Source organism: Mirounga leonina, unplaced genomic scaffold, assembly GCF_011800145.1.
Source record: "Mirounga leonina isolate KUSES-001 unplaced genomic scaffold, KU_Mleo_1.0 Mir_171, whole genome shotgun sequence".
Lineage (NCBI taxonomy): Eukaryota > Metazoa > Chordata > Mammalia > Carnivora > Phocidae > Mirounga > Mirounga leonina.
Window position 1 is genome coordinate 24,166,537 of NW_023270436.1, and position 25,675 is coordinate 24,192,211.

General features: G+C 45.7%; 1 protein-coding gene across 11 annotated transcripts in view; it reads left to right on the top strand.

Moving 5' to 3' along the window:
* The window catches only part of DEPDC5 (DEP domain containing 5, GATOR1 subcomplex subunit), a 122,378-nt gene that overhangs the window by 72,284 nt on the left and 24,419 nt on the right, over window positions 1-25,675 (top strand). For 8 of the 11 annotated variants that reach the window (XR_004681453.1, XR_004681454.1, XM_035017450.1 and 5 more), the window contains 7 exons: window positions 213-373; window positions 3,837-3,954; window positions 4,436-4,603; window positions 5,784-6,003; window positions 7,033-7,166; window positions 13,237-13,345; window positions 16,620-16,685. Coding sequence is in view for 9 of the 11 variants with exons in the window: in XM_035017450.1 (XP_034873341.1) it covers window positions 213-373; window positions 3,837-3,954; window positions 4,436-4,603; window positions 5,784-6,003; window positions 7,033-7,166; window positions 13,237-13,345; window positions 16,620-16,685 (976 nt within the window). In the remaining 2 variants the exon portion in view is untranslated. The remainder of the gene's footprint in view (window positions 1-212; window positions 374-3,836; window positions 3,955-4,435; window positions 4,604-5,783; window positions 6,004-7,032; window positions 7,167-13,236; window positions 13,346-16,619; window positions 16,686-25,675) is intronic. The other 3 variants (XM_035017457.1, XM_035017452.1, XM_035017451.1) reach the window with 1 other exon arrangement.

Below are 25,675 nucleotides of genomic sequence, written 5' to 3' on the forward strand. Positions count from 1 at the left end.
TAGTTATTACCTGCCTTCTTCTTCTGCCTCTTTGAACTGATCATGTCTCCGCAAACTGGTTTATAGATTGTTAGTTTTATGAACCACCATGGAATGGTCATCAGGGCTGACTTGTGGAGTCAAAGCAAAACAGAGGATGGGAGTGTGGACTCTTGAGTGTCACTCCGCCCTGGACCAAGCATGTCCATGTGAACAACCGTCTGTTTCCTCAGGAGGGACGAGGAGGGTGTGCAGATGACGGCCCAGCAGGTGTTTGAAGAGTTCATCTGCCAGCGTCTCATGCAGGGCTACCAAATCATAGTGCAGCCCAAGGCGCAGAAACCCAACCCTGCCGTCCCGCCCCCACTGAGCAGCAGCCCGCTGTACAGTCGAGGTGAGTTGTTCTCCTTGGACTTGTATTTTTTCTTTTCTACTGAATTTGTGCAAGTAGGTTCTCAGGATGGTAGGGAACAGATAAATTCGGGAGTAATTTTTCAACACCAAAGTTTTGCTTTCTGAATTTTACTTTTACATGAGGAATAAAGTCTCTGCTAGGCCCAGATTTATCTTAAAACTCTCTTTAATCTACTGTTCTCCTTTTAAGGAAGGGGGATATGATCCAGTTCAGGAATGTCACAGCCTGGCTTTGGCAACACCTACCAATAGCAGGGAGCTGAGCCAGGCGTGAACTATCAAAGTACATTGTGAATATTTTAGACCCGATATTTATTTCTAGCACAGTAGCTGGCACACAGCAGGTTCTCAGATGTTACCTAAACCTGGAATTTATACTCCCCTCGCCCCGTTATGGATGCATCTTCTTCTTTTTGTCACTGAAGCTTAGCACGATGAAGCAGGAATGGATCATCTGTGAGTGGTAGAGACTAATAAGTGACGGAGACTCAGTGAGGCCGATTGAGTTACAGCCAGGCTCTGGAGAGCTCTTCTAAAATAAGTCAGGTAGAGAGAATAAAGTGTGGGTGCCTAGAATCAAGAAGCAGTGATGGCTTCCCAGAACAATCCATGAGTAACCAGTAGTCTCTTGCTTCCTCCTTGTCGCTAATGAGCCTCCCCGCTCTCCTAAACTCCCAGCTCAAAGCCTCAGATCATCTTTGGCTCCATTAAAGTGCTTTGGGCCACAGGATCAAAGTAGTGTGGACCTGTGAGGGGGAGCTTGGTGGTCCATCCAGTTCAGGTCTTGTTGCTTATGATGAAGCTTTTCATGTTCTAGACTGCACTGAACAGTAATGTTCCTGAGTGCCAGGACTGTCGGCTCCATGTTTTTATCCTCTTTAATGGAAACCATTGTGCCTGGTGTACAACAAAATGGGTTGATGAATATAGGAATTCATTCATTCATTCAACAGTATTTTTGAAGATCCCACTCTGTGGGGCATTTAGTGAGGAAAAATAACGTAAGTCAAACTATGAAGTATAATTACTTGTTGTGATAAAGATTGTGAGGGAAAAATCAAAGGGCTATGAGAATATTTAATACAGGACTTGATCTGGTCTGGAGGGTCAGGGATGGCTTCCTTGAGGAGGTGATGTTTGAGGTGAGACCTGAACTGTGTGAAGGAGTTACTAGGAAGAGAAGCAGGTTGGGAGTGGTGGGCAGGAGTAGGTAGGAAGAGCATGCCAGGCAGAGGGATTAGTATGTGCAAAAATCCTGTGGCAGGAGGCACTGTGATACTTTCTGAGCACCAAAAAGAAGACTGGTGGGGTGGAGTACAGGGAGTAAGCCAGAGATGTGTCCAGACATGTCAGGAGACCCAGGCCTCACAGGGCCATGTGAAGGATTTTGTTCTTTATCCCAAGAGTAGTGGAATGAATTCACCTTTAGTGTCAGTGGCCCCATCCAGCCTTCCTACGTGCTTTTCTCTAGAATAGCTGATCAGTTTCCCTTGGTGGTTCATAATTCCTCTGGCATCCAGTTCTGCTCTGGCTGATTCATGAGCCTTATGTCATGGCTAGCTGGCCAGAGCCTACTCACCTTACTGTACCCTTTCTGGCTGTTTTTCCTCCTTCAATAAATTTAATCCTTTTATTTCTGTAGTAACAGAAATGGTATCGTTGTTATTACTACTGGAAAAGTGACCACCATAAGTGAGATCGCATCTGATTGAAGATTGGTTGACTACAGGTTATGAGACGGACCCTGTTTCAGTAGTGAACAGAACAGCATCAGCCCTTGTCCTCCAAGTTTATTGTCTACTGGGTGAGATAGTTGTTGAACTATTAAACCACAAGTATTTATTTGATTGCAGATTGTAAAGAGTGCTGTGCAGGATAAAAACAGGAAGTAATTTAGAGTGGGGTCAGTACTATGCTAGGTGCTCGTGAACATTATCCCATGACCTTGTCTTCCTGATAGCCAGCAGGGGGTGGTTGCAAGAAAGAAGGAATGCAGGATGGGGGGCGAGCCCCCTTCCTTCCTTCCTCCCTTCCTTCCTCCCTCCCTTCCTTCCTCCCTTCCTTCCTCCCTTCCTTCCTCCCTTCCTTCCTCCCTTCCTTCCTTCCTCCCTCCCTTCCTTCCTTCCTTCCCTCCCTCCCTCCCTCTCTCCTTCCTTTTCTTTTTTTATTAAAGATTTTATTTATTTGAGAGAGAGTGAGAGAGCACACAAGTGGGGGGAGGGCTTGGTCCAGGACCCTGAGATAATGACCTGAGCTGAAGTCAGACGCAAGCCCACTTTCTAGTTATGGGAAGTGAGACTTGGAGATTTGGTACCCAAGGTCACACTGCTGGCAAATGAAAGTGTTGGGGTTTAACCCAGGGTCCTCTGAGTCAAAGCCTGGCCTCTTATAGGCAGCCTGTCCCTCGCTGCTATCACCTAGGAAGTTTCCACATTCCCGATGAAGGTCCTTTCAACCTCTGCCACCCTCTCTCATCCTGACAACTCCCATGCTGCCTACACTGTGTGACTGTTTCTCAGAACCACACGAGGGGACTGTTTTATCTCGAGATCATGGGAATCTTGTCTTGGTTCTCTTGTCCATCGAGGCATAGTGTCACTCTCTTGAAAGCTTGTATTTTTCTCGATTCCTCATAATTTCCCTTTTTCTGTTGCACAACTCAGTTCAACTAATATTTTTCAAATACCTGCTGTGGGCACGGCACTTTGTCAGGTGCTATGGAAAATTTAAAGACAAACAAGATTGGGTCCCCGGCCTCCTGGAACTTCCAGTTTGTCTGGCTGTGAGACACGCACATGTGGAGCCACATCCAGGGTACAATTCAGACAGCTGATGGGATCTGTTAGCTTTCTGGAGGAAGTGGCCTTTGACGGTGACTTTAAATGACCCATAGGATCTTGGTGGTGGCTCAGGAAGAGAAGGCAGAAAAAGCAACCCAAGCAAATGTTTGGAGAAGAAAGGACAGTAGTCCTTTAAGACTGATGCAGGGTTATTGTGGTGTGGGAGTCATGGAAGCTGACGCCAGGTCGGCTGCCACCATGGGGTGAGGACCTCCACTGCTGGGGCGGCAGCTTGTGCTTGAGCGGAGCAGAGTTCCATTTCAGTCCCGGAGTTGACTCTTGGCCTATTAACATCTAATCTAGAACTTTCCTTCTCAGAGGCCGAGGAATCAAGCTGTTCATTCTTTGAGTGCGTCTTCTGGATGCTGTCTGCACTTCTGGGCTCTAATCTGCTGCTGGCTGGTTTAGTGACAGAAAATTCTGCCAACTTTAGGACTTTTTTATTTTTAACCAAAAATAAGTCTTTTCCATGAAACCGTCCCTCAAGAGAAAGAGTTGCTTCTTTTGTTTCTCCTTTTCTGACTGTATATGGAAGAGAAGCTGTTGCTTCTAAAAGAATGTTCCTCAGCCAGATGGAGGATATGATTTTCCCCCCCCCATTAGGCCTTGTGTCCCGAAACCGCCCTGAGGAGGAGGACCAGTACTGGCTGAGTATGGGCAGAACGTTCCACAAAGTGACGCTGAAGGATAAGATGATCACAGTGACACGTTACCTTCCCAAGTGAGTCCTTGGAAATTTCAGGTTTTCAGCTACTGTCCTGAATTGTGTCCACTCTGAACTTCTCTTTATAACACATACTGTGCACCTAGTAAATATGGAATTAGTTATGTGACACATAATTAAAACCAAGGTAGGTTGAGTGGTTGGTTTTCCCTTTCTTGGAATTACTTGTTTGTTTTCTAGGGTTATTTTACCGTTGTAGCTCACCTGCTTCTAAAAGGGACTTGACTCAGCTTACAATGTTTAGCCTGATTCTTAGCAAGCCAATAAGAAATAAAGAATGGGAGGATAAAAGAATGACAGAGCTTAAGAACTGAGAAATTTCCATTACCAGTCCCTTGGGATGAGTTTGTTACTGCACTTTAGGATTGAATGCCAAGGATGTTGCTAACTGTATTGAGATGGAAAGGTCCAGAAGAAAGGGGTTGGGTGGAGGGAATGATTCTCTTTTGGACTTCTGGGCATGCCCTTTGTTTTTCAGGTACCCTTATGAGTCTGCCCAGATCCACTACACCTACAGCCTCTGCCCTTCCCACTCAGACTCGGAGTTTGTGTCTTGTTGGGTGGAATTCTCCCATGAGCGGCTGGAGGAGTACAAGTGGAATTACTTAGATCAGTATATCTGTTCGGCCGGCTCTGAGGACTTCAGGTCAGAGAACATACTTTGACTTTCCATCCAGCTACCTTGGGTGTGCCCAACTTTTAACACATCTGTCCTTTTTTTCTGATTACAAAATGATGTTTGTTTTAGAAAACAAGAACAAAAGCACATCTGCATTAGTTAAAAAACTCAGTGACAAGGGTGGTGGTATTGGTTGCACAACAATGTGGATGTACTTAATGGTATAGAATCGTATACTGAAGGATTGTTAAAGTGGTACATTTTTTTTTTTTTTTAAAGATTTTATTTATTTATTTGAGAGAGAATGAGATAGAGAGAGAGCACATGAGAGGGGGGAGGGTCAGAGGGAGAAGCAGGCTCCCCGCCCAGCAGGGAGCCCGATGCGGGACTCGATTCAGGGACTCCAGGATCAGGACCTGAGCCGAAGGCAGTCGCTTAACCAACTGAGCCACCCAGGCACCCAAAGTGGTACATTTTGTTATGCACGTTTTACCACAAAACAACAACGACAGAAACTTCAGTGATGAAGTGCTCTTTGATGGAATGTCAGTGTAGATCATGTTCTGAACCTTTTCCTGACTACCTGTGGTACTGATTTTTGATTTTTAATTTCTATGTGTCATTTATGATTGTGATGATAAAAAACCACAACCCCATTGGGTCTGGGTGCACAGAACCAACCATCCTGACATCTCTGGGATGTAAATTAAAAGTACCCTTTGTGCTCTTCCTCTAGAGCTTGTGTTTCAAATGAAGCCATGAGATGTAGCATCAGATGAACACTCTCTCAAGGGGAGATGGCCCCTCACATACCAACTGCAAAGACAGGCTTGAAATGGGACCTTTACTGGGAGTGCTTTTTTTTTTTTTTAAAGATGTACTTCTTTTATTTATTTTTTTTCCCATTTTTAAAAAAATTAAAAAATTTCTGTATTGTTATGTTAATCACCATACATAAGATGTACTTCTTTTAGAGAGACAGAGAGGGAGAGCAGGGGGGAGGGGCAGAGGGAAAGGGAGAGAAGCAGACTCCCCACTGAATGCAGAGCTCGATGAGGGGCTTGATCTCCTGACCCTGAGATCATGACCTGAGTCGAAACCAAGAGTCAGACACTCAACCGACTGAGCCACGCAGGTGCCCCATGAGTGCTTTCATGACCTGCTTTTGTTCTCCACCACCCCCTGTCCTTCCTTTGGCCCTTCACAGCTTAATTGAGTCTCTGAAGTTCTGGAGGACCCGTTTCCTGCTGCTGCCAGCCTGTGTCACTGCCACTAAGCGCATCACAGAAGGGGAAGCCCACTGCGACATCTATGGGGACAGGCCCCGGGCAGACGAGGATGAGTGGCAGCTCTTGGATGGCTTTATCCGCTTTGTGGAGGGTTTGAACCGGATCCGCAGGCGACATCGTTCGGATCGCATGATGCGGGTCGGGCTCCTTGGGCCCCTTGGGGACTGTGCTTGGTCTCGTCCTGTCTCGGGGGCCTCTCTCTGGCCGGTTTATTTACTCATGGGGTTGGGATATGTCTGAGGACACCCAGCCAACTAAGGGCAGATCTGGAATTCTGGGTATGTGTATACAGTTCTGTAAATTTTAACAGATGTATAGATTCATGTAACCACTACAACTATAATCAGGATACAGAGTAGTTCTGTCACTTCCCAAAAAACCCCTCATGCTACCCTTTATAGTCACACTTTGCTCCCACCTCTAACCCCTGGCAGCCACTGGTCTATTCTCTGTCATTTTGCTGTTGTCTTTTCCAAAAGTCATATGCACGGAATCGTATAATGTAATCTTTTGAGAAGCTGCCTTCTTTCACTCAGCACAATGCCTCTGGGATTCATCCAAGTTGTCGCTCGTCTCAGTAGTTCATTCCTTTTTAGTGTGAGTAGTGTTGCATCACCAACTGTGTTTTTAACCCCAAGTTCAGTGTTCTTCCCTGCATACGAGCTACGCTTTGTCCACAGCATTGCTTATGATTAGAAACATTTCAAAAAAAAAGAAAGGAAGGAAGGAAGGAAAAGAAAGAAACATTTCCAAAAGACCGTGCATGGTGGAAAGAGCTTTGGTCTTGAAACCAGATGATTAAAGCTTGACCTCCAGCTCCAGTGGGATTCGGGATAAGTCACTTCTCTGGGACTCAGTTTCTTCTTCCATGACTTAGATAAAACATTATTTACTTTCTAGATCCAGGACAAGGGTGAAATGATCTGTGGAATCCACCTCAAAGAGGCAGTTTGTTTTGAGTCAACAGGCATTTGAGCCTTCAGTTCAAGCAAAAAGCAGTTTTCAGCATTTACCGAGTAACAAGGGCCTGTGTTGCTGCCTCTGTGAATTGGATTCCCAGAGAGCCTGACACACAACAGATGCAGCAGGCATGCTCTGGGCTGTGAGTGGCATCCACTGAGGGAGCCCACTTGGGCTGATGGCCTTGTTTTCTCTTCTCTGCTTTAGAAAGGGACCACCATGAAAGGCTTACAGATGACCGGGCCCATTGCCACACACTCCCTTGAGTCGACCGGCCCCCCGGTTGGGAAGAAGGGAACCTCAGCTCTGTCTGCCCTGTTGGAGATGGAGGCCAGTCAGAAGTAAGTTCCTGCTTGGGGAGAGACTCGTCCCCACCACACAGGCTCCACAGGTTTTCAGTACCCTACCTTGTGAGTGGGGGTGAAATATGATTTCTATCTGTACAGAGCCTGAAATTAAGAAAAAGATGCATACATGAGCAGAGAGCTGGGTTAATACCTGGTAAGTGTCAAATAACATGAAATATGCAGAAATTATAAACTTGCAGTCTGGGGCTTAATTTGAACTACAAATACATTTGCTTTGGCCCACAAAGTGAGGTTTCTTTGTTTGTTTCTTTGTTTTTTTGTTTGTTTGTTTGTTTTTAAAGATTTTATTTATTTGACAGAGAGAGACACAGCGAGAGAGGGAACACAAGCAGGGGGAGTGGGAGAGGGAGAAGCAGGCTTCCCGCCGAGCAGGGAGCCCGATGTGGGGCTCGATCCCAGGACCCTGGGATCATGACCTGAGCTGAAGGCAGACGCTTTAACGACTGAGCCACCCAGGTGCCCCTGTTTGTTTTTTTTAATAGATTTTATTTTTTAGAGCAGTTGTAGGTTCAAAGCAAACTTGAATGGAAGGAAGAGCTTTCTCATATACGCCCTGTCTCCCACACCTGCATGGATTCCTCCATTGTCAACACCCCCAGCGGAGTGGGCCATTTGTTATAATTGATGAAGCTGCACTGACACATCATCATCACCCAATGTCCACAGTTTACCTTACAGGTCACTCTTGGTGGTGTATATTCTGTGGGTTTCAGACAAATTTGTAATGACATGTAGCTACCATTAAAGAGTAGTTTCACTGCCCTAAAGGCACAAAATATTTTTAAAATATCTGAGCCATGTTTTTTTAGTTTGAAGATTTCAAATACAAATTTGGATTTTATATGAAATTATATAGTATATACAACATGATACATGATTATATTATATATAAAACAATATATTACAGGGCGCCTGGGTGGCTCAGTTGGTTAAGCGACAGCCTTCGGCTCAGGTCATGATCCTGGAGTCCCAGGATCGAGTCCCGCATCGGGCTCCCTGTCGACGGGGAGTCTGCTTCTCCCTCTGACCCTCCCCCTCTCATGTGCTCTCTCTCTCTCATTCTCTCTCTCAAATAGATAAAATCTTTAAAACAACAACAATATATTACAGATAATATAGCACAACACTGTATTACAGATAATAGATAAAATCCAGCCTTTTGAGAAATAGAAGAGCCTCAGTTATAGTACTGGGTCCACATGCATACCCAGCCATGGGAAGGCTGGTCCTTTAGAATGGGCACGTGCCCTCTGGTTTACCGGAGAACCAGCACACCCTCTAGTCTTGGACTTGCCTTATTCCCTCAGGCGTGTGACCTGGCCAGCTTCTCTAGGCATTTGTGTGGTCCCTTCCTAAACATTAAGTGCTGCATTTCCCAGGACACTGGTAGGGCCACATCTTGCCTGGGGGGGAAGTGACAGCATCCCAGGAGGGGGGATTTGAGTTGGCCTTGCAGGAAAGGAAGCATCTATACAGAGGCGCAGGGGGTGGGGGGGAGTGGGGGCGGGACTTGGGCAAGAGGAGAAAGTACCTCCGTGTGCAGGTGGCACCCACTCTGGGAGTCTTCCCTGCCCCTTCGTCCTCCCAGCCAACTCAGATTCTGTGCTTCCCAGCATCCTGGGCCGACATCCATCAGAGCCCTTTCCAGAATTCTCCAAGGTTTGCTCACAGTCCCCCTGGCTTGCCTGTGCTCTGAGAGTAGAGGCTGTGGGTTGTGCCTGGCACATAGGATGTGCACAGTAAGTAGTCATGGAATGATAGAGGAAGGGGTGCTGAGGGTCCCTATACAGATGTTGGGGGAGGCTAGAGCTTGTCTGTCTGGGCTGTGTGGTGCCCAGCAGGAACCTGTGCACATTAGGCTTTCCAGAAGTCACATTGAGTGAGCTTGAGTCATCGTGGAGATGCAATTGGACCGACAGGTGGGAAGTTGGATGCCAAGCTGTCCTTACACATTCTCATAGCAAGAGGGATCCTTTGCAAGTTTTTTTATTTTAATGGAAAATTTAAATTTTAATGGAAAATTTCAAACAGATAAACTAGGCTAGTATGATAAATCTCTGTTTACCTGTCACGTGGCTTCGATGATTATCAACTCATGGCCAATCTTATTTCATTTATTGCAACATATGCATTGCTCTCACCTTCCCTTTTTATTCTTTATTAAATTTCAGGCATCATATTTCTTCATCTATAATATTTCAGTATGTATCACTGAAAGAGAAGTACCCCTTTAAAAAAAAAAAAAAGAAGAACCCTAATACTGTAATTTCTCTAAAAGGTTATAGTCATTCCTTAATATCATGAAATATCCAGTCAGTGTCTTTGGTAGAAGTGTTTTCTAAGATGAACCCCATGTATAGGAAGGCCTGGGAGGTGGGCCCCAAGAGGCAGAGACCCTTTGGCAGGCTCCTACTAGTCAGGCAAGAGGCCACAGAGGCTGGAGAGAGGGTGATAAAGAATGGAAAGGAAGGGACACTGGGGGGTGTGGGCAAATGTTGGGCTCATTACTGAGGGAACTGGGTCTGTTTACTTTGTCTGACCAAGGGAAGAGCCCAGAACTCAGCCTGGCAGGTTCTCCCTGTAACTAATCACAGATCTTTCCCGCTGGAAAAAAGAACAAGGAACATATGTTGCTGGGAGCGGTGTGAAGCTGGGGGTGGGGGAGATCTTATTTATAATTTGTCAGTGAGTCATCGTTTAATATGCTCCAAGGAGCCTCTTTCTGCTCAGACTGGAAGAGGAAGGGTAGTTGGGGTAGTAGTGTCCCCCCATGTGTAGGGAAAGATTCTCAGCTAACCTCACAGCAGGAGGCAGGACAGAGAGACCCGAGATTTATTCTCTCCCCAGATAACTGCTCTTGGGTGACTTGCTATGTTTTCTCAATGCAGGAGGTAGAGCAGAGGGAGCCAGACCTTTATATAATGTTTGCTCACGGTGTTTTTTATTTGTGTGCTTTTCTTTTGCTTTTGCAGCACCAAGCAGATCCAATTTTATTTATTATGAAAAACAATGCTATAGCGATATGGAAAAGAATTTATAAAATTTCATCTGTAGTCCTGCCATCTTACCATAAACTGTGTCTGTTTCTTCCATTTCCCTTCTAGTCTGTATCTGAAGTCATGTACGTTTTGTCAGGCTCTTGTGGAAGATAGAGAGAGGCCCCAGAAGTCTCAGCCTTCTGCTCATTGTCTGCATGGCTGGGACCAGTCTGGGCAGCTGGTTCTGGCTCAGCTGCTCCTAATAGATGAGGATAACCTGATGACAGCCAAGTCAGGATAGAGACCACCAAAAGGCTTTTGTCACTGCTTCCGTGGAGGCTTGGCCGGCAACTCCGTCCCGGCAGAAGGCAGTGTGCCTCCGTGTATGTTTTCACATATACATATATATAGTATAACTGCTTGTTTTCGGGCAGGTTCCCTTCTGAGCCATTAGACAGGAGCCTCCAAGGGCAAGGACAGGGTTTTACTCGCCTCTGAATCCCTGATTCTTAGTCCACAGGTCCCCACAAGGAAGGCAACTCAGTAAATGGGGATTGTCATGTGCATCTGAGGGGACACGGGAGGGGTAACCAGGGCTTCCTGTCCCCGCAGCCTTGGGGAAGTACGAGAGAATGTTACAGTGTGCATTTGTAGATGAGGCTCAGAGGAAAACACACTTCAATGTGATAGAGAGAGACAGTGTGGTGTAGGGACATGGGAAAGAATTGAGCATTTGTTCTGCTTTTCCTCTGAATTATACCTCAGAGTAAACAAGTAATTGGTGTAGGGAGGTTTGTCTTTGTTCAATATTGCAGCTCATAGCTTCAGAAGGAATGATAGACTATTACCATGTGTGATCTTTAACAAACTTGTGGATCTAACAGAGTTCACCAGTGGCCACTAATATCACCAGAGAGAGAGGGCCAGACATTATAGGCCTCCAGATAGAAATACACAACACCACTTAAGAGTTCTTGCCCAAAATTGAACCTGAACTGCTCAAGCCATTAGGTAGAACTTCTAGTTCTCAGGAAGTAAGTAAACAAGGCACAGAGGAACATGATAAACAGTAAAGGGAGAAAATCAGCACATCCAGACTGTGAATTTACAGGACAAATGAGCTACTTTCTTTGACAAATAAATTGTAAAGATAAAGAGAAATGAAGAGGAATTTATGGCTTAAAAGAGAATTAAGAGACATAACTTATTGCAGCGTAGGGACCTTAGTTGAAACCTGTTTTGAACAAACTGTACAAATGATTTTGGGGAGACAATTGGCGAAATATTTGATATTAGAAAATTAAAAAATTTTCAAGTGTGTTGGAATTGTGGTTATGTTTTTTCAGAAGTTCTTTTAGGGATACAGTGCGTACTGAAGTTCTTATGGATGAAATGATATGTATGAGTTTTGCTTCAAAATAATTGGGGTGTGTAGATAAGGGGTATAGATGAAACATGATTGGCTCTAAGTATATAATTTGGGGGGCTGGGTTTGTAGGGACTCATTATCTTAGCCTTTTTACTTGTGTTTGTGTTTGAAATTTTTCCATAATAAAAAGTAGGGGGGAAAAAAGAGTATAACAGGTTACCATGGAAACTGATTTTTAATCTCCGGTATGAGATGGCTTGACAATCTGTAACAAACATGTCAGAATGTAAGAGCAGGGCAGTCTCACAGACTGGGTTCTTGGGGAGGCAGACTGAGATGGAGTTTAACATGCAGGATGTTTATTAAGGCAAGTCCGTGGGCTCAGGATGTGCGGGAGGGAGGAGGAAGTGGACAGAGGGAGAAGTCCAGGTGCAGCGCAGGGCCAGGGACAGCCTTGGGCCACCTCACTCAAGCCCTGGAGCTAGAAGAGCCTTCAGGGATGAGCCCAGTTGGACCAACATGGCCAGACCTATACACCCCCTCGTTGATCATTCATTGTCTGTGGGCCGCTGCGGGGGGTGGGGGTGGGGAGGGGCAGCAAGAGCTCTGCAGTTGGGGCTGTCCCTGAAGGGGCCGACAGCTGAGCCAGCTGGACAATGTGCCCAGATACTGTGGCAGCAAGGCCACAGCAGAGGGATCTGGGCGGCGCCTCACAGTGTCCACCACACGAAGTATATGTTGCAATAAGAATGAAGACTTAAGACTATATATAATGTGAGACTTCTGGAATCTACGAAATAAAAATTCAGTGATGTGTTGAAGCAGTCTAATTTGGGGGAGCATTTAAGTTACGATAGCCCATAGTTATTTTTAGTACAGATAAAAGGAAAATAAACATGGAGGTACGCTTTTATGTGCATCAGAACTGAGATGGGATAAGATGTCCTAAGAAACCATAGTTGTCTTGGGTTATGAGATAGTGCCTGTTAGATTTGTGTGGTTGGGGGGTGAGGCAGGGATATAAGGGCTTACATTTGAAAAATTAGCATATAAGCCTTCAAAATGTATGGGGAATCAACACATTTCCCCATATAGTTTATGCCACATGTTAATGCAACCCTAATTTTCAGAATGTGCTTCTGCTGGTATATTTAAGAAAAACTGAGAACAAGTCTTCCCAGCAGATTAAAAAAATGGTGTTCATGGATGGAGTCACTCACACCATGTCACGTCACTTTTCAAAGTAATAGGTACCGCCATAGTGCTTTTTAAATTGGGCTCTTTCGGGGCGCCTGGGTGGCTCGGTCGTTAAGCATCTGCCTTCGGCTCAGATCATGATCCCAGGGTCCTGGGATCGAGCCCTGCCTGCTTGGCGGGAAGCCTGCTTCTCCCTCTCCCACTCCCCCTGCTTGTCTTCCTTCTCTCGCTGTGTCTCTCTCTGTCAAATAAATAAATAAAATCTTTTTAAAAATAAATAAATAAATAAACTGGGCTCTTTTCTTCTTTACCTTGGAGGAAGGCTGATTGTTCAGGACAATGAATGCAATTAAGGGTATTTGTCGGGCCTGAAGGAGAAACAGAGCAGAAGTGTGTGTTTCAGAGGTGACAACAGAACTGCCTTCATTTCATCTTGGCTGACATGGGCCCTTTACCAGGGGCCTTTCAGCAAGCTACAGACGTGTTTTTCACCTTTCAGGTGTCTAGGAGAACAGCAGGCAGCTGTGCTTGGTGCCAAGAGCTCCTCCCAGCCGGCTGAGAGCAGCAGTGTTGCCATGACTCCCACCTACGTGGACAGCCCACGAAAGGTAAAGGGGACCACTCCAGCACGGAGCTGCCTCGTGCTCTCAGGGACCTGATGTGGAGGGTCGTTCGAATCCAGGGATGAATGTGCTGAGGATTTGGATGAATTCTACCCTGAACCCTCTTAAGCATTATGATTTCTGTGGAAGCAGTTTCTGCTCGCAGTTGTAAGGAAGTTAACTGCTAGATAAATGCAGATACAACATAGTCGAGCTCAACTATATTGGTCAAGTCCCAAGATCTGGCTTGAGCTGTGAAATTGGCCATCTGGTTTTCCTTCAGCCACATCTTTGGCTCTCCCAGACAGGAGGTAGAAAGCTGGTGGGGCAGCTCCTATGAGAGCTCACTCTTTGATAAAGAAATTCCTATCAGTCTGCTTAAACTCCTGAGAAATATAGTCAAATGGAAGCATCTCCTGGGGGAAAAGATCAAAACGTGGGGCCTTGGGCCTCTGTATGGAATAGCAAGTACAGTAAAGGGGCCCAAAACTCCATAGGTCAGGCTTTTTGTATCCTTTAAAACCAATAAACTTGGCTCTGTCTACTTATTCAGGGAAATTCAGAATGTGAGATCATTCTGGTATGGGCGTCACGGTGAGCTGACTGTGCATTCTCTTACCTGGTCTCTATCACTAGAAGATGAAGGAGATTCAATAGATGTATTTTATTTTTCAAAACTGTGGCCAATTTGTATACTTGTAGATCTATCTATGGGTTTGTTTATTTCACTTCCTTACCTTGAAAATTTTCTAGTCGTTAAGTATTTTTCAAAAGCATGATTTTTTAAAAATACATAATATTTCATCATATGGATAGACCTTCATTTATATTTTTTGTTAAAAATGTAGATGGTTTTTGATTTTTAAAAAGAAGTTTTGGTAATTATTCCTTAAGTTTTTACAGTTATTCTGCATGGTATCACAATTATAAATAATACTGCAAACTACATCCATGCACATAATTATTTGACCACCTCTCTTATTATTTCTTTGGGATAAATTTATCCCACAAGGATGGAGGGATTAAAATCCGAGAAAGAGGGACGCCTGGGGGGCTCAGTCGTTAACTGTCTGCCTTCCGCTCAGGTCATGATCCCAGGGTCCTGGGATCGAGCCCCGTTTCGGGCTCCCTGCTTGGTGGGAAGCCTGCTTCTCTCTCTCCCACTCCCCCTGCTTGTGTTCCCTCTCTCGCTGTGTGTCTCTAGCTGTCAAATAAATAAAAATCTTAAAAAATAAATAAAATAAAATCCGAGAAGGTGTATCAACTGAGACTATAAGCAGCTTATGTATTCTGTAGACCAGAGGTTGGCAAATCTAAATAAACATTTTAGGCTTTGTGAGCCAAGAGGCAAGATCAAGGCTGTATGTAGGCACTTTTTTTTTTTTAAGTGTTAGGTACTTCTATATCCATTTAAAATTTTATTTTATTTTTTTTTAAGATTTTATTTATTTATTTGAGAGAGAGAATGAGAGACAGAGAGCATGAGAGGGAGGAGGGTCAGAGGGAGAAGCAGACTCCCCGCCGAGCAGGGAGCCTGATGCGGGACTCGATCCCGGGACTCCAGGATCATGACCTGAGCCGAAGGCAGTCGCTTAACCAACTGAGCCACCCAGGCGCCCCCCATTTAAAATTTTAAAACCCACCCTTAGCTCACAGAGTATAATACACCAGTAGCCTGCAGGCTGTAGTTTGCTCACCCAGCTCTAGGAAGTGACTTTAGGTATAGTCCCAAGGATAGTCTCTGCATAAAGAATGATCTGTCCGGCAAGAAAGAATCTTTTCACATGTACATAAATCTCAGCAGCATTAGCCCCTCTGCTTCTGTATGTTGCAGCAGAGAAGGGACACAGATGAGAATGCATAAGCACCCTGCGTGCTGCCCACTAACTGTTACCCATACTTACTGCCATCTTTGAGGATGAGAACCAGTGTCTGGGACAGGCCTGAGAGTAGGAAACTTATAGAACCACAAGCATTAAGGTTAAAATGCACCAATGGCCAAATATTAGATGGCCGTTTAGAACATTCTTCTCATTTTCCAACTGAATGCTAAAATCCACCTGGATGGTTATCATTTGTGGCAGATGTAGATCCCCAGATGGTCAAAGGGAAGCGAAGATGTTTTGAGGTGGTCAAAGGGAAGGCCTCTAGGTGACACACTCAGAAATGCCAACAGTGTTTCCAGTTAGCATCTTGTGTTAGGGTACGGAGAGTGGTCCCTGAAATTGCATCTCCATAGCCACGCGTGTCCATGGTTTGTTAGTTGAGTTCAAAGTGGTTGATGGGAAATGGCAGCAGTATTGATAAAATGGACCCCTGCATAGTTCAGTGATTCTACTTTGAGAATTGAAGAAAAGTTGTAAGAAAGCCGACCTTCAGACTTATCAAGTGCCATTTCCAAATTTCAGTGATAAAATTTAACTAAAAAGTAAAAATATTTGGAAGGGACAAGAGGACACTTCTTGACTTTAAGAAAGATGAAAGGAGGGGTCTTCGGGAAAGTCCTCTATGTCATTTTTGTTTCAAATACAGGGCAGCCTGGACCCCACAAGACTAGGGTTCGGAGGGGAAGGCCGCTTCAGAACTCTCCCACCTCCCCACCCCCACCTAATGAATGCATATGTTTCTGACACTATATATGTCTCAACTCCTTGGTTATTTTGTTACACAAACAGTGGAGGAGAAGGTATTGCTGCTTCTGGATCCCAACTTTTCCTGCTGTTGAATCCTCTTCTCCCATCTGGCTGCCATGTTTATTAACTGAAAACCTCAAACTTCTGTATGTCTCCAAGAGGGCTGCTGGTCACCCAGCCAGGCGGGAGGCCAGGAAGCAACCCCTGAAGGCTTTCCCCCACCATTCCCACCAAGCAGCTCTGTGGCCTTTTCCTCTCCCTTGACATAGGTCTGAAGAAAGTTCAGAGCTATGTGGGAGGGTGCGACATCCAAGCCAGGCTCTGATGAGACCTGAGGGAGCTTGGACGCACCTTCTGTCCCTGTGCTTGCTCCCACACAGATGGGACATTCTGCCCAGGAAGGTGTGAGTTCCCGCTAATGCTTTGCATTTGGATATGGTCCTTCTGGGTGGATCTCTCTCTCTCTCTCTGTTTCCCCTCCATTCCCCTCACGTGCCCTTGTTTCTCTCCTTCCCTCCTTGTTTTTATTTTTATTTTTTTCTTTCGCCACCCCCCTCCCCCCCCCGACGGCTCACCACGGGTCCACACTCACCCCTTCACTCCCTCGCATTCGCTGCTGCTGCTGCTTCCTCCTCCTCTGACTTCAGGACGGGGCCTTCTTTATGGAGTTTGTCCGCAGCCCGCGCACAGCGTCGTCCGCCTTCTACCCACAGGTCAGTCAAACTCCGAGGGCTCTGCAGCCTGGGCATGCCTGTCCCATCAGCAGAGGCCTTCTGTTCGGCTCTGAACACATGGAAGTGGGCTGAAACTGAGTTTGAAGGGCAGCTGAAATTGAATTCGGTCTCAGAGGTGTGCAGTCCCTTCCGCGGGGTCGGCGGCGGCAAAGGGGGATGCAAATGGTTAATGCAGGAGAGTAGTAATCAGCATTGACGCTCGTGTGTCCCAAGTCTGCCTGTCTGTTCTGTGTGGTTGCCACTGAGTCTCTGCCACATCAGCAGCATCTTCCCTTTTAGATGTTTTGTCCATATAATATAAGCAACGTAAAATATGCTTTCTTAAGAACTGAACACTTAACTTTTTTCCTCCAAGTACAACCTGATAAATTCATAGCAGTGTGGCAGGAAGTGGTGGAGAAACAGCAAACATTTATTAATAGGCATACGCTCCGTCATAGGCTAGTGGTGGATGAACCTGGGCAGCTCACCTCGCCTCTGGACTTCCCTTAACTCATTTGTCAAATAAAGGGTTTAGACCAGACCTCCATAGGCCTTCCAAGACGAAACAGTCTTCAGTTGCTCTGTGCCAAGCACGTAGTATTCTCTCATTTCATCCTCACTACATGGCCTGTGAGTTAATTTATCCTAAGTTGATACATGGAGAAATTGGGGGACAAAGACGTTGTGCTTTACACAGTACAGGATAGAGCTGGGATTTAAATCCAGGACCAACAGGCTTGACTTGTGACCCCTGCTCTGTAATTGGCTTTAGTAATTACTGTTCTGACAGGTCCTAGGGGAAGAGAAACTGGACTCTCTGCCCTTTATCGAGGCCCCTAAGTATATGAAATCGACTTAGTTACAGAGATTTGAAAGAGTTGAGAGGGTTTATGGAGGAACAGGTGGACTAAGGAGGACAGGACTTGGGAGGTTCAAGGGCAAAGGTTAAGGGATCCCTATTTGGTGAAAGTCAGAAAGCCAACATTGAGTCCTTACTCCGTTGGCTACTTTGCAAAGGGCTTTGCACACACAGTCTTCGCAACAGTCTATGAGGTGTAGATGTTATCACGCCATTTTCCAGATAAAGAAACTGAGGTTTAATACATTATCTGGTCAAAGGCACACAAGTCGTGAGTGGCTGAGCCCCTGCACCATTTAGCACACTGTGCCTGGAGGGAAAGGGGGTAGTGAGCATTGGAGTCTTCCCTTTCTTAAGAGGTTGGATGGTGCTGTGCCTGTCTGTGCAGGTCTTCAGAGGTCTGTGCTTGCCTTTTCCCAGTGAGCTGTGTGACCCTGGCCAAATCCTGATTGGGATCTGAGTTCTAATCAAGAATCTCTGATCTCTGAGTGTGGGAGGCACGCTGCATTTTTGGTGTAAATCAAACTCAGGGTGGAGTTATTAACCTTTTACTTTCTAACAAGAGACTCTGGTGAAAAGTTTTGGACTTGGGTTAGAATTTAACATAAGAAAAATCAGCAGAGCCAGAAGAGAATTATTTTATAAGTCCCGCAATAATGTAGCAGTCCCCACAGCTTCACATGGTGGAATTCCAGATGGAACAAAAATGACAAGTTCCCACAGTTGGAAATCACATATAAAAATGAGCTGTTGGGAGAGGCACGTGAATAAAGTTTATATGACCGACCAAGTGTGTTGTTAAGCTTACACATAAATCAAAAAATTGTCTCTGCTCATATATAGTGAGGGATCCTCTATACTGATACAAATGAAATTGTGCTTGATTTGTTTTTGTTTGTTTTATTTATTATTGTTGTGTTAAAATATACGTAACATGGAATTTGCTGTGTTTGTTTTCTAACACGGTGCGTGGAGAGGGGCACTGAAGTCAGAGGGCTCCCTTCAGGTTTCGTCTTCAGCACTGTACCAGGGAGCTGCTTTAGGCATGTGAATTAACCTCCTGAACCTCAGTTTCCTCATTTGAAGGAAATAAAAATATCTTCTTTGTAGTGTAGTTTTGAGAATTAGAAAGAATATGCATTTCTCAACAGACTTCAAGGGAATGAAATCCTATAAAGCATTTTTCTGTGCACCAAGCAGTTAAGTAACAGGTCAAGGACAACTAGATAACTAGAAAAGCCCCACGTATTTGGAAACTAGGTAACACACTTCTAATAATGCCTGAGGCAGAAACAATATTGCATGTTGCATGGGATGTGGTGGCCAGATACTGGCTGGGATTAGGATAGGATTCCTACGGTGCCAGGTTTCTGTGTCCATTTCAGACAGCTGCTTATTAGAGACTACTCCCCCATTCCTGCAGCCCCTGCTCTCCATCCTAATTCCCAGACCAGGAAGTACGAAGAGTGGGTCATGAGCTCCTTAAGAGAATGGTGCTACATGTTAAAAGACTGTCAGTAGGGGCACCTGGGTGGCTCAGTTGGTTGGGCATCTGCCTTTGGCTTGGGTCATGATCCTGGGGTCCTGGGATCGAGCCCCACGTTGGGCTCTCTGCTCGGCAGGGAGCCTGCTTCTCCCTCTCCCTCTGCCTGCCACTCTCTCTTTCTCTGTCAAGTAAGTAGATTAAAAAAAAAAAAAATTCTTTAAAAAAAAAAAAAAAAGACTGTCAGTGTGGAGGCTCTGGCGTCAGACTGGTTGTGAGCCTTTTGGCAGCTATACTAACCTCCCTGAACCTCAGGTTTCTCATCTGCAGAATAGGACTAATTGTGTTTTCTTTGTAGGATTTCTGTGAGAGGGAACTGAGATGAAGCATCTGTGTGGTTAGCTCAGACCCTGGCACGTAGTAAATTCCCCATACATGTATCTATGTGTGGGAGAGGGGAGGGAAGACAGGGGCTGGGGGTACCAGGTAGTGAACAAGCTTGATTGGGCCAGTCAGCTATTTTCCCTGAGTGTGTGCGTGTGTAAAAATGTGCTGGGCCTGGGTGACCTCTCCTATGCCTTTTATCTCTGAAATTCTGGCGTGACCCTGTTGGACCTCATAAAAGTAAGTCCTGCAGCTCTGACTGAGTCGCCAGGGTGTTGCCTGTGATTTTTGCCCTTCACAATAGCTCTCTGCTCAGAAGGGGTTCCTTGTGGCCAAGGGGGAGGAGGGCATCACCTAGACTCTGACACTGCTCACGGTAGGAAGTGCCTGTAAAATTAAAACAGACAGCTGTGCGCAGAGGGTTCCAGGGAACAGGGCCGTGCACCAGTCTTGGAAAATAGGTTCCTTGTGCCACCAGTTCATCATTCTAATGATAATGAACACGTCACTCTGTCTGATAACTGGAACAGAACGACACAGTTCTCTCTGTGCCCTGCTCTCTGGAAATCAATTTTTATCATCACAAACTTGACACAAGAATTTGGAGGGCATGAGAAGACCTTGGTAATGAGATTTTCCTCAGAAGTCAGCCTGATATCTTTAGTCTGTAGTTTGGAGCCTGAAGGAATATCACAGTCAAGCGGAACAGGCTCCTGCCACCTGAGGCCTGAGCTGATGTTAGGTTCTCTTTCCTCCCCCATCCCCTGACCCCCAGCCAGTTACTCTCACAAGCAGGCGTGGGTCTCAGGGGCTCAGTCCAGCAAGAACTCACCTGCTTCTCTCTTTCACTTCCATCACCACCGCCCCACCCCCAGTCCCTATGACCATTTCTCACCCTGGTCCTGAAGGAGCCTCCAGCATGGTCTCCTTGCTTCCATCCTGGCCCTTGGCAGTCTGTTTCCCAGCCTGCGTCCAGGGTTTACCTTTCCACGGTGTATTAGCTTGGACGGCTGTAACAGAACACCATAGACTAGGGGCTTAAGCAGCGCATTGGCTTCTTATAGTTCTGGAGGCTGAAAAGTCCAAGATCAAGGTGCTGATACATTCACTTCCTAGTGAGGGCCCTCTTCTGGCTTGCAGAGGGCCACCTTCTCCTATGTCTTCAGGTGGCAGACAGAGCGAGCTCTGGTCTCTCCTCTTATGATTAATCCCATCATGGCTTTACCCCCATGGCCCCATCTAAACCTAATCAGTTCCCAAAGGCCCCACCCCCAAATATAATCACTTACGGATTAGGGCTTCAACATATGAATTTTGGGGGTACACATTCAGTCTATCCTTTCTTTCCTTTAGGATAAAGGCCAAAATCCTTATGATGGCCTGGAAGGGCCTGCATGATCAAGGCCCTCCCTCCCTTTCCAGCCTCATCTTCTGTCATCCTCTTCCTCACTCTTGGACTCTAGTGACAGGAGCCTTTCTCCACACTGCTCTAGGCACCAGGTTTCCTGCCACAGTGCCTTGGCACACAGTATTCTCTCTGTGCCTGGTTAACTCCTAGCCATCTAGTCAAATCCTACGTCTTAGATTCACATAGCTCCGGTGCGCCTCCTTTCCGCTCTTCTCCCAGTTCTACCTCTGTGTTTGTATGACTGGGATTTGATTAGTGCCCAACTTCATGAGACCGTAAGCCTGTAAGCACCCATAGGGCGGCTGCCATGTCTGTGTTGCTCCCTGTTGATTCTTCAGCACCTAGCCTGGCATTTAGGAGTGGCTCAGTAAGTGCTGTCTTGGACATACTGATGGGGGAGATAGACACAAAAAATGTTTATTTAAACAATGGAACAAGAACAAAAAAAGTGGAACCCTTTTTTTTCCTGGTGGATAAATTACACCAAACCCCGAACTATCACCCAACAAACAGAACCATTCTGGCTTAAGTATGTGGGAGATTGGAGAAGGGTCCCAGCCCCCAGCAGGGGCGCCCTGTGATGGCCCCAGCAATGTACCGCAGGCCCCCAGGCTTTTGCAGAGTGCACTTCGAAGCCACGGCTGTTAGGGCCGCAGTTTTCTGCATGCTCGTGGGAGCCCTGGGAAGTCAGAGTCACTGACCGAAGTGGACTTTTTACCCTTTGATCTGTTTTCTCTCTTTGGAGACATGAGTGAACAAAAAGCTCATGTCCCCGGGGGCTCAGTTCCCCCCACCCCCGGAGGACCTTAGGGTCATATTAATCAACTGTTACCCTCTTCTAAACCCTCCCCCGTCAGTCAGGTTCTTATCAGAAATCTATGTGCAAGACTTTGGCCAGGAGCACAGTTTTACTTTGCAGGACATTCATTTCATTCCCAGCTCCTGAAAACATGTTCAGCCTTGCTGTGCATTTTTAATTTTTGAAGTGGTTGGAAATATTTAAAAATCAGGAGGTTTCATACAGAAACCAGGTTTCTGTCTTGTATTATAAAATAAGCTAGACATGGGGCCTGGCTTCCTTCCCGGCAACAGTCACAGGGCCTTGGAGCAGCCCGTGGCCTTTCCTTTTCTTTTCCTTTCCTTTTTTTAATAGCCAGCTGTGCCAATATAGATCTACGGTCCCTATCATATTTTTGTTTGCCACCTTTGCTCTAGAGCAGTGTTGTCCAATAGAACTTTCCGCCCTGATGGAAATGTTCTGTATCTGTGCTATCCAACACAGATGGCTAGTCACACATGACTAGTGAGCGTTTGACAAGAGGCGGGTGCAACTGAGGAACTGAATTTTACATTTTATTTTAATTAATTTATATTTGAACAGCCACATATAGCTAGTAGCTACTGTATTGCATGGAACAGGTCTAGACATTTAAAATGTTATCATCGAGGGTGCCTGGGTGGCTCAGTCGTTAAGCGTCTGCCTTCAGCTCAGGTCATGATCCCAGGGTCCTGGGATCGAGCCCCGCATCGGGCTCCCTGCTCGGCGGGAGGCCTGCTTCTCCCTCTCCCACTCCCCCTGCTTGTGTTCCTGCTCTCGCTGACTCTCTCTCGTCAAATAAATAAATAAAATCTTAAAAAAAAAAAAATGTTATCATCGAGGTACTTATTGAGAATCTAGAATGTCACATTTTTCCTACCCTTGTTTACTCTTTTTCTCGCTTTTTCTATCATTGTTCACTGGATTTTCTCATGTATTTATTTTATCTTATTATATGTCTATTTATTGATAATCTCTTTCTTTTTTTTAGAGTGGTGCTGAGATATGAAAATATAAATAACCACTCAGAATCAGAGGCTGGGATGGACATATAGAAGAGGGAGGCTGTACCTGTGAAGAAAATGTGGTTCAATTGAGATCAGAAATCCTGAGCTCCTCCTGGGCATAGAGCTGTCCTAATATGGACATTCCTTGTCTAATGTCTGTTTTTCCTTCCCACTCCCAGATGGCAAGCTCCATGAGGGCAGCGGGGAGAGGTTTGATTGGAAGGATATTCTGTCCTTCCCTGATATTACAAACCTTGGGAAACCTGGCTATGGAACTGGGAGTTATTCCCGAGCTCTCTGAATATGAGATTCTGTCACGGGTCCCTTTATAATGCCACTAAATGCCCTAAAGGAGCCAGGTGAGGGGAAAGCCCATTTTGTCTCCTGGTAAGACATAGCAGTATGTTATGTCTACCCACCCTCAAGGTACAGTTAGAGTGCTGGGCTGGCAGATCTGGCAGCTTCCTGGTGGCTGACGGTCCTCCAGCATAAGAAAGTGGGGCTCTGACAGGCACACAAGTTGGAGGGTCCTTGGGGGTGCCTGTTGTGGATGGTGCTAACCTCTAAGACATCCCTGGTGGAGCTCCATCCCTCATCTTCTCCCATGGCTTTGGGCATGTGGGAAAGGGGAAGGAGACAGGGGATTGGTGTTGCTGATGAGGGTTTGTTTGTTTAGTTAACTAAATCCCTGATTTTATTTGGGTTTCACCAGTTTTTCTATTAATGTCCTTTTTCTGTTCCAGTCTCCAATCCAGGGGTACCAAGTTGCATTTAGTTTTCATGTCTCCCCAGTGTCCTCTGGTCTGTGACAGTTTCTCAGTCTTTCCTTGTTTTTTAATGACATAGAGAGTCTTGAGGAGCCCTGGCTAGATATCCTGCAAAATGCCTCTGATTCTGGGCTGGTTTGATGTTTTTCTCATGGTGGAGTTATAGGTTCTTGACAAGAATACCTCAGCGGTGAAGTATGCTTCTCATCACATCATACCAGGGGGTACATGGGATCCACACATCACTGGTCACAGGAACCTTCATCACTTAGTAATGTAGTATTTGTCAGCTGTCTCCATTATGAAGTTACTATTTTTCCCTTTTTATACTCTGTTCTTTGGAAGCAAGTCCCTAACTGTAGCCTACTCAAAAGAGGACAGAGAGATTCAACTGCAGCTCCTGGAGGTGGGGGTGTCTACGCAAGTTACATGGAGTCCCTCTGTAAGGAGGATTTGGGACAAGGTTCTTAAAATGGAGTTGCCTCTGGGGTGTCTGGCTGGCTCAGTTGGTGGAGCATGTGACTCTTGATCTCCGGGCTGTGAGTTTGAGCCCCACTTTGGGTGTAGGGATTACTTTAAAATAAATTTTTTTTTTTTTTAATGGAGTTACATCCAACACCAAGCACCTCCCTCTATTTGCCTTTTCTAGGCCTCTGCGCAAAGACTGCCCTTCTGTCTATCCAGCTTTCCTTGGCTTTCTGTTTATTCCAGAAAGTTACTTCAGGTGCATTAAAAAGTAAAGGCAACCTCCAGAATAAAATGTGACTAAATGGGGAAATATAGGAAAAGAAAAACATAAGATAGGACGTCATCTGAGGTCTTATAAATTATCTAGAGTTTTGTGCTAAATTCAGTCCTGAACTCTCTGGGAGCCAAAGAAAAGTGGGAAATATCTATTCCAGGATTCAGAGTGGTCATGAGATAAAGGCAAACCATTTGCTCAGGGGAAGCATAACCTTTCATGGTATTAAGATCTAAGCAGCCTCTTGAAAGATGGACATCATATGATATAGTACAGGCGGTCAGGAAGCTATGGGGCAAATCTGACCTACCATCTGCTTTTATAAATAATTCTTACCGGAACAGAGCCACGCCCATTCATTTACATTGTCTGGCTGCCTCTGTCCTTCATGCTGAGTTGAGTAGTTTCAACAGGGCCATCTAGCCCACAAAGCCTAAAATAATTTGCTCTCTGCTCCTTTACAAAAAATGTTTGCCAATTTCTGATTCAGAGGATAACTCCTGAACCACATTCCTGCTAAAATAAAGCTGTAGGAATCATGTAAATTTCTGGTAGTTTAGGCTGGTGGGGCAGTTCTCAGGTGCTGTAGATGAGAGTTAACCCCACTGTAGGGGTCTGGAAGGTAGCACCTAAGAGCTGGGTCTAGCGCCCCTCAGTTAGCTTCTTCTCATTTAATTTTATGGTAAAGTACCTGTTTCTAAGTCTTGCTGGTTAGAGGCAGATGGTGATTGGTAATTGCAAGCTGCTTCTTGCCGCATTTCTCTGTGTATTTATGGTGCTAGCAAAGTCTGTGTGGTCTTTTTGCAAATCATTGAGCCTGATGTAGGAGAATGGTTCTTTAAGAACTGGGGGCAACTTTGTGTCCCAGGGCACATTTGGTTGTATCTGGAGGTATTTTTAATTGTCACAGCTGGGAATAGGGGGTGATGATGGGGGGCTGGTGTTATCAGCATCTAGTAGGTGAAAGCCAGCGATGCTGCTCAACATCTTATAAGGCACAGGACAGCGCCCCCCTCCCCCCGACTCATCTAGCCCCTAATGGCAGTGTTGCCAAGGTTGGGACACCCCATTTTAGAAGGAGTGACTTTTACAACATCCAACAAAAGATTTGGTAATAGAAGGCTCCATTCGGAAGTACTTAAGAACCAACCCCATGTAAGAGGGACTAAAAGTAAGATTTTTCCTGGAGTGCTCTGAAAGGCTTGCTAGTCTCCAGATATCTGCTGTGAGGTACAGTACGGCCCTTCTAGGTGAACAGGTCATAGTCCTGTGCTCCAAGACGTTTAAAGGGAATGAGACCGATACAATATTACATGAAGCAAAATTTGGCACCTGCCAGGAGGGGGTTATAGAGATCCAAAGTAGAGAGTGAGAGAGATGGTTTTCCTTTGGGAGCTGGGGTGGAGTCAGAAGACATTTTATGGAGGGAGCAGCATTTGAAATTGCCCTCAAGACTGATGGGTTTTTAGCCTGTGGTTGAAGGGAAGGGCACCTCAGGTCGGCGGAACACACAGATGGGA